We start from the raw sequence: 15,444 nt of genomic DNA, 5'->3' as shown, positions 1-15,444 counted from the left end.
CATTCAATTCTTACAAAAGGCTTAATTAGTTGTCTCACCCGTCATATAATGGTGAACATGTCATGACCGAGGGCTTGGGACTGTAGGATCCGTGTCAGCTATAATGACACTGAAGGTTAAACAGGATGTCAGTCTTGAAATAACATGCCTATTTTGTTGCAGGCGTTACTCTAATCAGTTTGTATGTGTGTTTTTTGGTCTATCACAGTGAAGGAAGACTGTGTGTCAGATGGTGAGGACAACGTCAGCACAGATGCTTTGGTGGAGGAGATGCTCCAGCAAGGAGACACGGCCGTCATCTACCCAGAGGCTCCAGAGGACGAGCTGCAACGGCAGGGCACGCCTGATGCCGGCATCCATGACGAGAACGGTAATAGACATCAACAAAAAGCATTCAGGCCATTCTCTACCCCACATGAGGGTTGCGGGGGGTGCTGTGCCAATCTCAACAGACATAGGGGCACTAGGCGGGGGCACACACTGGACAGTTCGCCAGTCCATATCAGGTCCACATATAGACAAACAACCCACGCACACACAAGCAGAACATGCAAACCCCATGCAGAACGGCCCTTGTTCCAACCGGGTCTCGAACCCGGTTCTTCTTGCTGCAAACGCAAAAGTTCTGTGTGGCCCCATTCAGGCATCTTTCATGTTAAAATAAATAAAGATAACCCTGTTGTGGGTACGCCTACTGTCAACACTATCCAAGAGTTTTGGAGCCCACTAAATGTGTATATTGTTGGTTTCGTTTTAGTTTGAAAGTTGAAGAGTTGGATTTAAGTCTGGATGGGCAAAAATGTTGGAACTTTTGGAAACTATGAGGAATTACCTAAAGTCTCTTTCTGATTAGCTCTTATCAGTCTACCAGTCTACACTTACTTTCAATTTCACCTCGTTCATTACCTCTGAACATAAATCCTCACTCTTCCTTTTCACTATTATTTGGATGTGGTGAAAAGGCAATTGGTTAGGCCTACAGCCAATCAGACCAATGATCTGGATGACATGTGCAGAACGGCGGAAAATGTGTAAACGGGCGTGCTTGTTGTAGTTTTCTAGGAATGATAGCTATTGAGTAATGCCACTTTTACCTTGGGGAGCTCCATGGAGCAAGTCGCTTAAAATGGAAGCAACAGTGGAATCGAGTGGCAGTGGCTGCCATGTTGGCTGCCATGTTGGCTGCCATGTTAGCTGCCATGTTGGCTGTATGCAAAAGCTGCTACATGTAGCCATTGTGTTAAGCCTGCCTCTAGCATGCCAGGGAAGAAATCTGTTTGTGATTTGTTCCCTTTTGTAGGAGATTCTGAAGTTGTGTGTCCTTGCCAGACGAAATCAAATCGCTGGCAGACTTGGATGGGTTCACCCAGGCTAGTATTTTCGGAATCTGAGAAAAAACAGCTACAGAAATATGCTTCCTCTTTACAACAACATAGGCATGCCCAAAGTACATGAATGATCGCGTAATATGCTCTTTTAGCTGTGGATTTGGATTACGCTCGACGGATGGGTGATCAGTTTCATTTTAAAACACCATTTTAAAAATGAAAAAGTAAGTTTAATCGAGCAGCAGCGTTCCAAAATCACAGTCGCACTAAAATACACGGTCGCAAGCTCACAGTCAATGACTTATCACACTATTATTGCACCTACTTAGGAATTACTTGCCCCAGGAGATGGCTCTAGTTGCTCCCCGTTTCACCTCAGGTGTTAACCCCACCCTGTAAACACCACTCTCCAACTTCATTACACACTCAGCAATTTGTTAAGTGCAGCTCATTTGGCCCTTCATGGCTCCCGGCATTTTACCTTCTTCTTACAAAGCGAGAGAACGGGGGGAGGAAGAGAAAGGGGGGAGGAAGAGAAATGGCAACACCTGGGTACATTTGTCACATTTGTGTGAGCTCTGACTCACACCTACCTGGGTAATAATGTGTGTGCATTCCCATCCCAAGGCCCTCACCTGTCCCACACTAGAACTTAATACATCACCTTTTAATGGATGAATGCTTTACCTGTGTGGGAGAAAGGCAACTGGGAACACACTGTTCAGCTCAGACCTCGGCAGGTGGATGCTGTTTACCAAGCTCATTTTTCTTACTAAATGTGGGCATTTTTGAAACACTTCAACACACAATAGGCAATCAGGCTTCAGGTGTGTACGCTGCAATGGCTGGGACTTGTGTCTGCTAAAAGGACAATCCTGTCAATAAAACATAGTCCTGCTTTGGCAGTGCATGTTTTTCCCAGACAGGAAGGTGTTACCACAGATCAGCAATCAGCTTTCATCTCTTTGGTACCTGGGTGCTGTTTACCTGCGTGTGTGGGGGGGAGGGGGGATCAGTCAATGATTGATGTGGAGTGTTACTGAAGCAGGTCATGTAGAATATCCAAAAAGGATATTCTACACGCCTGTTGACCATGTCTTTTTAATCCTTTACTGCGCCCCCCCCACACTTCATTCATTATGTCTGTGTTTTTTTCTTGTTGTCCAGGAACTCCTGACTCATTCTCTCAGCTGCTCACCTGCCCATACTGCACTCGTGGCTACAAGCGTTACAGCTCCCTGAAGGAGCACATCAAATACCGACACGAAAGGACCGAAGACAGCTTCAGCTGCCCTGAATGCACCTACAGCTTTGCATACCGCGCTCAACTCGACAGGCATATGGCGGTCCACAAGGGTGGACAGGTAAAAACTCCCAGTCCAACAACCCAAACGATTGTTATTTTAAAGTGATTATACACTTAAGCAAACTATATATGTATAAATCATAAAGTCAATGTGGGCCAATAAACCCTCCTAAATGTTACACACTGGACCCGTAATGCTGACACTGGATTAGTTGTGATGTAGGAGCTCACTTCTTGTGTCCTACTGACTATTAGGTAGTGACAAAGTGATACTAAGTGATGCAACCCTACATGGAATTCTGGTCTGTTTCTGTAGCAGCTCATCACCAAACTCGATAAATAAACATGAACTTTTACCCTTGACTGATTAACGATATTGTGACATGAAGTAGTGGTGGTTCAAAGGTTGTGTTTTCATTGTGTATCTCACTGAATGACCCCGCTCCCCTCTCGTTTGATAGAGACACATCTCACAGTCGGGGGGCAATCGAAAATTCAAGTGCACTGAATGTGGCAAAGCATTTAAATACAAGCACCATCTGAAGGAGCACCTTCGCATCCATAGCGGTGAGTGGACAACCTTTGTCACCATGGCAGCATTTTGTGTGTGTACATGTCTCGTCTAGTGTGCATTTTTGCCGTCACCACAGATGTTTCTGTCTGCACTCCACTATTTCTGTTTTATTTGTATTATCTCAAGTATTTAGAGATGTTTTATTGTGTTTTAGTCCACTGTGTACCTTTCCGTTATGTGCCGTAATTGTGTTTCTTTTGCATTATGGGACAGCAATTAGAGAAGGGTTCCCGATGGTGCCATTACATCACTTTAAGCATCATTGAAAGGCATTAGAGCTTTTTCCTGACACAGTGCTCATGGCCGAGCTTGCTAATTTAGCTTCATTCACTAATGGAAATCTGTTTCTTTCCCCCACCTCTTTATTACCCTCTCTGTGATACACACTGTGGTTTTATTCAGGAGAGAAACCCTATGAGTGCTCCAACTGCAAGAAGAGGTTCTCCCACTCAGGTTCATACAGCTCCCACATCAGCAGTAAGAAGTGCATCAGCGTCATCTCAGTGAATGGCAGACCGCACATGGGGAACACCAAGGCGCAGACCCAGGGTCCATCACCAGTGCAGCCCACACTGCCCTCAGTCCTCCGCACCCAGATTAGAGAGAAGCTGGAGCACAGCAAACCCCTGCAGGAGCAGCTTCCCTTCAACCAGATCAAGACAGAGCCTTTGGACTATGAATACAAGCCAACGGGGATCACATCTCCGACTGTCACTGCCATGAACGGTGTAGTTTTTAAAGGAGGTGCCGCTGCTCCTCTGCAGGGCACAGTGCAAGCCGTGGTCCTGCCCACGGTTGGCCTGGTGTCGCCAATCAGCATCAACCTAGCAGACCTGCAGAACGCTCTGAAAGTCGCGGTGGATGGCAGCGTCATTCGTCAGGTACTAGAAAATAATGCCAAAGGCCAGGGGCAGGTGAACTCGGGGTTAACCACTGGAATGCTCCACCCGCCACAGCAGCAGCTCATCTCAGCCATCAGTCTGCCTATCGTGGGTCAGGATGGAAATGCAAAAATCATCATAAACTACACCTTGGACCAGGGCCAGCTCACAGCCCAAAACCTGAAAAAAGAGCCAGGTTCACCGGGTCAGACTACCACTAACACCTTCAAGTCAGAGAAACTCGCAGAAGACCTTACTACTGGAGGCCCCAGGTCCAACGAGACTAAAGAAAAAGAGGAAATCACCACTAAAACTTGTCTCCTGTGTGATAACTGTCCAGGTGGGCTAGAAGCACTCCATGCCCTCAAGCACTGCAAGAAGGATGGTTTCAGGCTGAACGGCGCAGGCCTGGATAAGTCTGAGTCTGCTGTCGCCACCCTGCTGTCAGAAGGAGGACTCTGCAACCAGCCCAAGAACCTCCTGTCCCTGCTCAAGGCCTATTTTGCCTTAAATGCAGAGCCAACCAAGGATGAGCTGACTAAGATCTCAGACTCAGTCAGCCTGCCACTCCATGTGGTCAAGAAGTGGTTTGACAAAATGCAGGAGGGTCAAATATCACTGGGTGCTCCGACACCCCCCTCAGAGGAAGAGGACACTTGTGAAGACAAGAGTGTGGTTTCTCTGGTACCAGGGAAAGACGGGTCCACTATGATCTCTTCAGGGACCCAGGAAAGCCCGACAGAAGCCACCCCAGCTGAGGTCAACGGTGCTCACGGCTTGCGTGCCTCATCCTCGCCTTCGAGTCCCAGAGCGGCTGGTCTGGTATCAGTGCAGCCCCCTCTGAGCTCTGAGGGACCACTTGACCTATCGCTGCCAAAGCCCACTAGAGAGGAAGTGGACAGAGTGGTGGCTAAAGCCAGCATTTACCGATCTTCCTCCTCTCACCTGAACAATGAGGATGAACCCCTAAATCTAACTTGCACAAAGAAAGAGGTTTTGCCACTCTCAGGCATGGGCACCAGTCCTGTCGCACTGTTTGCCAGCCAGTCAAGTGCCAATCCCCTTGACATTGTGACCACGATGCATTGCCTAAGGGCTCTAGCCACCAGTAACAAACAGACTATCCTGATCCCTCAGCTGACTTACACTTATACCACTACAGCGAACAGCCCAGCAGGAACCGAGATGCATGAAAACATCAATGTCAACGGAATAAAGGTACACAACTCAGAGCTTTGATTGATTTTTTTGGGGAAATTAGGTTTTATAGTTTCTTTCTCGCCTAGAAGATTGATAGCACTCTCACATGTATAAAACTATATTGAAGTGTTAGCTTAAAAGCTTAGCTTAAAGATGTAGTACGTAGGTTTTAAATACAAACAAAAGTCCATTATATTCAAACAATTGTCGAATGAGTTCACACAACGCCGACTAAACCTATCAGCTCCATACAACTCTCTGTGTGTAAGGCCAGCATCATTTATGCAACTTTCATGTAAAGACAAACAGAGGGAACAGCAACAATGCGCTAATAAAGGAGAAAACTCGTTCAGAGCTCAGAAATTAATTCCACTGCTCAAAAAACTTGGTTGTTCAGCAGATGAACACAGATGAAGGACACAGCATACAAGTCATGTGATGTGATTTCTGTTCACCAAGTGTTACTGGTGAACAGGTGCTTTACTTTAGCCCGAAGACTTGAAACTTAGCCAGATTGTGACCAAAGTTGTACAAAGTTTTCGTAAAGCTGATATAATGTATATGTTTGCTTCAAAATGTCATAGAGGAAAAAACAATACATTGCTCATGGTTGTATAAGAAGATGTAATGTGTGTGTTACCTTTGATAGAAGCAGGTAAGCTGTTTGAGAAGCAAGTGGAGCAGAGTCAAACTCCTACGTCCAAATTATTACTTCTCATCGTTCAAACCCACTACAGCATTATAAATAGTGTGTAAGCAGCCAAAGTCTAATCAATAACTCATATACAGAAATGTCAGAATTCAGCTCTTTGTAAAAAATAATAGCCCTTAATAGTTCTTCATTGCACAGACACCTAATGAGGCCCTCAAGATAGATGTGGGTCTCACTTGGTGTGTGTGTGTGTGAGTGATCTTCCTGGGCTGTCGCCCAGAGGACATGAGGCTGCACTTTGCTGCAGAGCCCTTATTGATCTGCTGGAATCTGTTTAAACGCCACACCTCCGCCTGCCTCATTGATTTATTGTTGTTGTATTATACTTTCATGTTAAGTGGATTGGCATAAGCCTGCCTTGTAAAAGAAGAGCCTCTTGTATATATATCTGCTCCTTAATGATGGCTCACATCATCGCTCACTGTATCAGTGCGTGAGCATTAGCAGCCCAGGGACAGGAGGAGGAAACTGCAGGTACACCGCTCGCTCATAACTGCACAGTTTGTTTCAGGCAAAGGAAAAGATTAGTTAAGTGTCTCGAGAGAGAGAGCGAGAGAGCAATGAGTAACGTATGATGCAACATCACTTGTTCCGAAGCACAAGCACACATACACTCCACTGGTATTCTGTTTTTTTGAGTCATTCATTGTCATTTTCGCTGTAAAAACAAACTTGCTTCAAATGTATTCCACTTGGTTTCTAACACGCTTTATCATATTCTGTAGGAGGAAAGGCAAGACACAGGCTCAGAGGGTTTATCTACTGTGGAGGAGCAGAATGACTCCGACTCCGGCCCCTCAAGGAAGAAGATGAAGAAGACAGACAATGGCATGTATGCGTGCGACTTGTGTGACAAGATCTTCCAGAAGAGCAGCTCGCTGCTGAGACACAAATATGAACACACAGGTAAAGTCAACCACACACACCGTTTGTTTCCCCTGTCATACACACAAACACCAGTGCTGGTCACACATGGAACTTGAATTAAAAGAATAAAACAAGACACAAACCCAGAACTCGTCTCACCATCACTCACTTTGAATCCTGGTAAAGATGAGTCAGAGTGCGAGCAAAGCAAAGGGGGATTTCATGCTACAGTGTAGGACAACTCCACTCCAGCAGGTATTACTCAACACGCTTAGAAGTGGTCTGAGAACTTCTTTCCGCCAACTCCCCACCTCTGCCCTGCCAGCGTCTCATGTGAAGCACAGAGTGTTGCAAGAGGCGAGCTCTGCTAGTGATTTGGATTGCTCTAAGATGGTGATTCCATGGCCAAGCTCAGGTCAACATTCTCAGAGGCGTTTCAGCTATTTTCTCCTTTGTTGTGATACCTGGCTTGAAACACTGTTTTCAGCTCCAAATGACCTCATGCCAGTTGAAACTAGCAGCTCACTGCCTGGATAACATTTCCTTGTAGGTTTTTAAACACACGTTGGCTGCATTGTTTTGACCTGTTCTCCTTGGATATGTGGATGTTAGACTCCATTATGGCCGCTCAGTGTGGGGAATTGGTTTTGATTGCACTATGTTTAGTTTTTATTCCTCCCGTGTCTGTGCTTTTTAACTCAACGGTACTTTATTTTTTCTTAAATGCACTGACTTGTTGCACTTCTACTCTCTGTGCAGGGAAGCGACCTCACGAGTGCGGGATCTGCAGCAAAGCCTTCAAACACAAACACCACTTGATCGAACACATGCGACTCCACTCGGGGGAGAAGCCGTACCAGTGTGACAAGTGTGGCAAGCGCTTCTCCCACTCGGGCTCCTACTCCCAGCACATGAACCACCGCTACTCGTACTGCAAGAAGGAAACACAGAACCAAGCAGGAGGGGAGAGTCCAGAGGTGTATGGCGAGGTCCAGACTGAAATGGAGGCCCTGAGCCAGGTGCAGATGGTCCCCTCCCAGCTGGATTTAGACGAGCAAGGAAGCAGCACAAGAGAGGATGAGGAAAGTGAGGAGGAGGAGGAGGAGGAGGAGGAAGGAGTGGTGGACATGGCTGACATCCAGGTGGTGCAGATTGGGGACGAGGAGGTGGAGCAAGAGGACAGGAATGTGGAGGAGGAGGAGGAGGAGGTGCAGAGAATTATGGTGGAACAGGAAGGAAAGGAGGAGAAGACAGAGATAGATATTAATCTGGAGGAAGAGGAGGATGACACGAGGCAGGATGAGGTGCTCGAGAGCGTTCAAGAAGAGAAGGAAGTCACAATGGAGGAAGAGGGGGAGGTCATGGAGGAGGGCAGAGGCAAAACAAGCAGGGAGATGGTTTCTGAAGATGAGAACCAGACGCTGCAGGAGAAAGGAGATACTGACTAAAAGAGGACCCAGACTCCTCCTTGAAACCCAATCAGATTTCTCCTCTCCTTGTACAGAGGTAGAATGCAGAAGATGATGTCTGGTCACTCTGAGAGTTTGTTTCAGTTCACTACTGTGTAGAAATCCAGGTGTGCCTGAAAAAATACTAGTGACTTTTCCACAGGAGACAACAGTTTGTCTCTGTTAGAAAAGAATCCATTTGTAAAGAAAAAAAATGGCTGAAAACACAAATTTTAACAAAGGAAATGCATTATACAGACTTTGGAAGCTAGAGCCAACATGTTTAGATAATGTTTTATTACTTAAACACATTGGGTCATTTCTTTTTATCAGTGTTACTAATTTTATCACTCTTACTTTAACCTTTAAAATCTGTACAGTTGGAAGATATTTCTATACGTTTTTATTGCCAATGAACAAAAAAAAATTCAGTATTTTATTAAGTTGGAAGGAAAATAAGAAAACTCCTGTGCACTACAAGTGGCTTGGTTTACCTATGGAATAAGCAGTTGAGTTGTGTCGTCTACCCTTCAGTATTACTGCACTAGATATACCATGTCATCATGTTAGCAGGTGTTAGCATCACTTTTTGTGTTGGAGTGGATTTTGAGCCTTAAAGAGAAAAAAGGATGGGTACTTTCATTTTAGTTCCTTTTAGACTTTTAGATACATTATCATCAAAGTATTTTTACAAAGCAGTGGTTTACAGGAATCATTTGACATGTTGGGAAATGTTGTTTTCTTTGTGAGAGTAAGATGAGAAGCATGATAACATTATAACATATACGTAAACACGTGATTTCCTACAAGAAGGGTATTTGCCATTTTGAATTTTCCGCGTTTGTGAATTTGGCCAGCACCACGTTGGTTTTTGGCACCAGAAGAGACCATATTTGGAGGAAATAAGGGGTGGAGCTTAATAAGAGTGTGATGAGCTGGAAAGTTGCAGCAGTCAGTGAGGCCATATCCAATGCCATAAATCATAGCATGCTTATGGTGCATTTGACTGTAAATGGGACAACAAAATGGATTGAAAAAGACCTGAAACTAGTGATTGAGACCATAAACTCCTCAGGAAATTGTTTACTGACATTATTAATTTAGTAAAACAAACAAACAAACAAAAAAAACAACTTATAGAATACAAACCAGTGGAGTCGCCCCCTGATGGCCTTTCAAGAGAATACATCGTTCAGGTGCTTCAGCACTGGCTTAACTTTGAAGACCAAGAGACCATGTCCATTATTTATATAAAATCTATACTCCTGCCACACTTCAGTCCAGTGTGTGGTGGTAATGTAAGCTGGTTTGTTATATTTCAAATGGAAGCCAAAGACAAAGAAGAAGAAAAAGCCAGCTTAAGTTAACAAATAAGCATGTTACAGTTTGCTTGTTTGTTTAATACGTACGCAAAACATATTGTAAAGAGAACATGAAGTGGAGGTTTTAAGAGTGGACATGTTCACTGTTTCCCTTGTTTTGTAGTTTTTATGCTCATGTAAAGTAAACATCTCTTGGCTGGAGCGTCATAGCTATTGTGCAGATGTGAGAGCAGTCTGAGAGTTTGTCTTTTCATCGACATCATTGCACGAATGCAAATAAGCAAAAAAACCTAAAATGTCAAACTGTGAGCAGAAAGGTGATACAGAGAACTGTATAATGCTTCCCACACACACACACACACACACACACACACACAGCTGAGGCTTATGCAAAAAGAAAACAAACCAAGACAAGTCAAGAGAAACATGCATGTCAAAAGTGCCACACAATGTTGAGCAGGTATGATCACACCTGAGCGATCACCACGTATTCATGTATTATAGATTTCCCATGATGTGTTGTTATTTTCTACTTCCTATGAATTTGAATGCACATGTGTTTTTTTCCACTCATTGGAAGGCGATGCAGTGTGATTGCTACATGTCATGTGTGTCCTGCCTTTTTCAAAGCTTAGTCAGTGCACCTGTTTTATGCACCATGAAATGCTCAGACATCTCTTCAGGTAACAAAATGTAAGCAGATCAGAATCCCAGGAGTCAACTCCATCAAAGTTTTTACCTGTCAGTATTATTTTTTGTTTGTGTTATGTTCCATGTTCTGTTCTGTGCCTGTTCAGCAGTATTATGCCCCACCCCCCACCCCCCAACGAGATAGGTATGTCTGTTTAGTTATAGAGAACTTTTATATTTATGTCTTATTTTTTTATATTTCTTCATGGTTATTTATTTCACTATGTAGTGTACAATACTGTAGTTTGTATTAATACGATAATATATTTTAGTATGGAGAGAGAGAGAGAGAAAAAAACACATCCAAAGGCAATGATCTGCAAGCCTGCAAGATGAGACTCCGGCACATCACAGAAATATGAAGGAAGTGGCTGCGTGCAAGCCTGAAAATTGGAACCTGTGACCTCTCTACATTCATTTCTCTTATTAGTTTCCTTCACTATCCCCTCTCTAATATAAAGCTACTGAACTTTTGAAGAAAAAAAAAACTAATTGTATGTCTAATAGCATGAGTGTGTGCTGTTGTATTGAAGGATGATGCTTAACCACACAAACTGTCCCTTTTGCCAAGCCAAAATAATATTGACGGATGTCCTTTTTTGTTTTCTTTTGTGCCAATTTGTTACTTTATATGTACGTCTCAAGACCATGCCCACTTTTATATGACCCCACCCCCCACCCCCCATTTCAATACCCTTATATTTTTTATTGTGATTGTTTTTGGGTTATTTTTGTTTATTTTTATGACTCCCCATCTCACAATAAAATACATCAATTACAAGCTGCTCAGTCTGCTGTGATACTGTCATTGACAACATTTAAATCACACAATATTAAAGATGTCAAAATGACAATGAAAATATCTCATGAGGGAACACTTTGTAAAATCATATTTTCTCAGTTTAAATGAAATTTCTTGTGATGTTAATTTAGTTGGATTCCTCTCATTAGATGGCAAACAAGTCTGTATTTATATAGCGAGTTGTTGCCATTAAACCATTCACACACGGCTTGGCACAGTCATCTAGAGCATGTGGGGTTAAGTGTCTTGTTCAAGGACACATTGGCGTGTAGCCTAGTGGAGCCGGGAATTGAACCCACATCCTTCAAGTTGAAAGATGACCTGCTCTACCATCGTCGCTATCATAGCCTGTTCATGGGCACAATGATTTGGACAAAATATCTAAATGTGTATGTGTGTGTGTGTGGGGGGGGGGGGGGTTCAGACACTGTAATCAAAATTGTGACATGAATTTTTAATTCAAGGTCCAGTTCAATATTTATTCAATATGTAATTAAAACCTGATGGAGCATTTCCACGTGAAATACCAACACAATAATCATTACCTTATGCAAGCATGAGAAGAATATGTATTACACTTGTGATTGGCATTGAAAAACAAATTAGAATCTTTGTTTGATTTGAAAAAGATAAAAGAGTTCCCACTTCAATTACTTATCTACAGAAGTTTGATTGATATAAGTGAAGTCCTATTTAACACGGACTAAGTTATTAAATTGAGTAGTTTTTGTTACATGAGTTTTCTCATGCAGATGACTACAACTTGAAAATGGTTAAAATGCTAATTTGAATTCCCTATGGTGATAATAAAGCTCTTCTCCCCCCTCTAAGTTAAAAAAAGGATGGTTCACTCTCATTTTCCATCTCTTATATTGTCATTGTTTTATTTCTATGCAGATGATACTCCCCAGATAATTATGGGAAGTATTACTTGTCATAATTATAAGTATTACTTATTTAGATCACAATATAATATCTCAACTATATTACAAAAAGACACAACACAATTTCAGCTTTGTCTAATATTGTGCAGCCATGCTGTAGATGTTGAATGACTGACGAGCTAAAGAATAACTATCTATCTTTATATTAGTAAAAACAGTTATCAGTCAGAACTCACACACCACCACCAGCCACACACACACACACCATCCTTCCAGTCCTGGTAGCAGGCCGGCCCAAGGTCAGCCATATCGATCTAGATTAGGTTTCAAGAAGGGTCGACCCTCCTCCAGCCTCCCCAGCACCATCCCCTCCACTGACATGAATTAATAATAGAATGGACTAAAAAATCCATAGCAAGTTGAGGAGTTGAAAATGATAATAGCTGGTGAACACATTTGATAGTTCTCCCCAGCTCTCTCTTTTCAGCATCTTCCTCTAATACTCTCTCTGCATCCTGTTGGGTGGAAAATGGGTGGTGGGTGTTGGAATAAAGCCCACCAGCATCTTGTAATTGTGTCTACAAGAAATGTCTTTAGCTGTGGTCACGGCAGAGCTGAAGCCCACGGTGCAACAGTGACTCGGGTTTAGAACCGTGTGTAGCCTGTGGCCGTGTGCAAGACTCATGGCCCTTTTACAGACTCTCAGTCCAAGTCGGGACTCAACGCCAAGGCATTGCTGTATGTTCTGCTGGACTCAGCATTTCAAAGGAAAATTTAAAAGCCAGCGCTGCTAAGAGGATATGGAGTGCTCTTGCCAATAACGGTGCAAAAGCCTGATGAAGTATCACGGTTCCCGGGGACTCTGACACCAAACCAAACCCAAGGGGCAGAAGTTCCCAGGGGAAATTTAGAGAAAAGCCGGGGGGAGGAGGAGGAGGAGGAAAGAAAAGGTAGCAGTCACTTAAATATCATGTTCATTTACTCAACCGCTAAATAGCAGAATGAACATGGAGGTTGTGTGTGTGTGTGTGTGTGTGTGTGTGTGTGTGCGCGCGTTAATATGTCACTTCATGTGACAAATTGCTGCTTCAGAGCTCCATTTTTACACAGTCAGCATCAGCTCATGCATATCTGTATGAGAACCACTGTTTGAGAACCATGTGTATTTGCAGTTTGTTCACACCAACACAGCTGTCCAACAAACTATTGATGATCACAACATGACATCATCTACAACTAGATTTCCGCAATTCCGTGCCGAAATTTCGAATGTGCCTGCAGTTCTTGCGGTATGTGTCTTCGCGTGCAGGACTTGTGCTGGTTAAGGATTGAGTGGTACACCCTTTGAAAGAGAATAACTCATAACCCCTCCCACTCCCTGATGCCCCCTCCCCCTTCCAAACACCTGCGTTATAATATCTGAACATGTGGATTGAACCTTTAAAAGCATTTAGACAGAGTGGTATTTTGGTGGAATCACCCTTTAAAAACACCAAGTTTTAGAGGAGATAACAAGACGGATCAGAGAGGACTCAGACGCAGAGGCCTTTTAATTGTCTTTATTGGCACTCGAAAACAATTCTCAAGGCAGGTCCTCTTTACTGAGGAAAAACAAAAGCGTGGCTATGAAAACCTATAACAAATTGCGAGCGCAACGCTCTACAAGAGAAACGTTGTGGAACTATAAACGCGGAACAAAAAAATCACTCCGAAGAGGAAACATACTCGGACTAAGGTTATCATGTAAAACTTAAACAGAAAACTCTCCAAACGGAGGAAAACACGGCTCTAAACACTTCAAAACAAAAGTTAACTCAAAAGCACAATCCTAATGATTGGCGATCCTTAACCAACTAAGAATGAGATAAAAAACAAAACACAATCTAAATGATTGGATCTAACTAATAAAAGGTAAGTCACAAGCCTAGCGATTGGAGTTCCTAAAAGGCTGTGAAAATTAACAAACAAAAAATCTCTCCCAAGGAGGAAAACAAAAGCTATAAATCTTAACTAAGGTATCAGCTAACAGGCTATGATAAGAAAACTTACAAAATAAAGCATCGCTCACCAAGAGGATCAAAAACTTGAGGATTCTGGGGCTGTGACGAGGCGCTATGGTGATCAGGCATGGACGAAAACACACTGGCACTGAAACAGGGGAACAGGGAGTTTTTATAGTCCACATGGCTTAATTGTCAGCAGGTGTGTGTAATCAGGGCCGGCAGAGGAGGGGGCGGGGCAAACTGCTGGAGTGACAGGAGAGAGGGAGAGAGAGAGATTCACAATCCCCTCTGTTTCCCATTCTCACAGAGAAAACAGCATGTTTTAAAGTTGTCATATCTCAAGAACGGTTGATGATAGAGATAAAATTTTTGGTTTGTGAGCGCCAGGAGGCTTTCAGCAGCTCCCATCTCAAAATTTGTGACAAACGGGCGTGAATTGACAGAGAAATCACAGTTTTAAAATCACCCTCATCTTGATTTTCCACAACTCCAAAGCAGACATTTTAACATGGGAGTGAATTGAGACTGTGACCAGAGTTCTCTGTGCTTTGAGGTGATTTTAAGAAAAACTACAAGTCATATGAACATGACAAACACACACAGGGTTAGACGACAACCATGGCAACATTTTGATGTAAAAATTGTCTCTGTAGGTTGGAAATTGTGGGCAGGAGAAGAGTTTGTTTAGAAGTTTTTCTGATTATTTTGCTGGATCTTGCTAGAGTGTGTCACTCTAGCTCACACCTAACGACCACACACACACCCATTATAAAATCAGAAAGCTTTGAAAAAAAGTACAAAACTTAAACTGCGATAGTTCAAAAACCGTAACATGTATCAAAATGTCGACTTAGGTCAGAAAAGTCCCAAGTCTTGTGACCCGTTTAAACTTCCAACCACGTTTCTACGTTAAAGTATGACGACACTGTGATGCTCCAAAGCGGGCTTGGTTTTTTTCGGTCTCCCATCCACTTCAATGTTAATTTTTGTTCAGTTTTTTGTAAATATTATCCCAATGGTTATATGAAAATCTTAGAAAAGTCATAGCACACCATTCCCGGTCAAGGCGCACATTTTGATATAACTTGTGTTGGGGGTTTCTCAAAGATGCAGGAGGAGTAGCGTGCCGAAATAACGGGAGGGCGCGAGAATAAAAAGCAGAATAAACGCGCACGATTACAAGAGATGCCTTGCAGCGCAAGGCATTCTAGTGAGAACCCTAGGGTTCTCACTAGAATGCCTTGCAGCTGCAGGCACTAATAAATCTGTCAATGCATAGTGTTGTGCACCGTATGGTAATGTCACAATGTGCACAACACTATGTTCTGCATGACATTACCTTCACTTACAGCCAGTGCTTTAAGTGGAAAGAAATAAGTCCCGGTACTCCCCTTTTCAACTGTTGCCAGGTAAATTAGGCGGTGGGT

The 15,444-nt window shown here is 43.2% G+C and overlaps 1 protein-coding gene across 1 annotated transcript in view; it reads left to right on the top strand.

The window, feature by feature from the left end:
- The window catches only part of zeb1b (zinc finger E-box binding homeobox 1b), a 55,896-nt gene extending 44,783 nt beyond the window's left edge, over window positions 1–11,113 (top strand). The window contains exons 3-8 of the mRNA XM_058628789.1: window positions 209–370; window positions 2,496–2,692; window positions 3,096–3,201; window positions 3,611–5,307; window positions 6,727–6,907; window positions 7,628–11,113. Of these exons, the coding sequence (XP_058484772.1) occupies window positions 209–370; window positions 2,496–2,692; window positions 3,096–3,201; window positions 3,611–5,307; window positions 6,727–6,907; window positions 7,628–8,316 (3,032 nt within the window). The 3' untranslated portion in view covers window positions 8,317–11,113. The remainder of the gene's footprint in view (window positions 1–208; window positions 371–2,495; window positions 2,693–3,095; window positions 3,202–3,610; window positions 5,308–6,726; window positions 6,908–7,627) is intronic.
- Window positions 11,114–15,444: the final 4,331 nt, after the last annotated feature.

The sequence above is a fragment of the Solea solea genome, chromosome 1 (assembly GCF_958295425.1).
Source record: "Solea solea chromosome 1, fSolSol10.1, whole genome shotgun sequence".
Taxonomy (NCBI): domain Eukaryota; kingdom Metazoa; phylum Chordata; class Actinopteri; order Pleuronectiformes; family Soleidae; genus Solea; species Solea solea.
The sequence above is the reverse complement of the archived record's forward strand: the minus strand, read 5'-3'. Positions and strand labels throughout refer to the sequence as shown.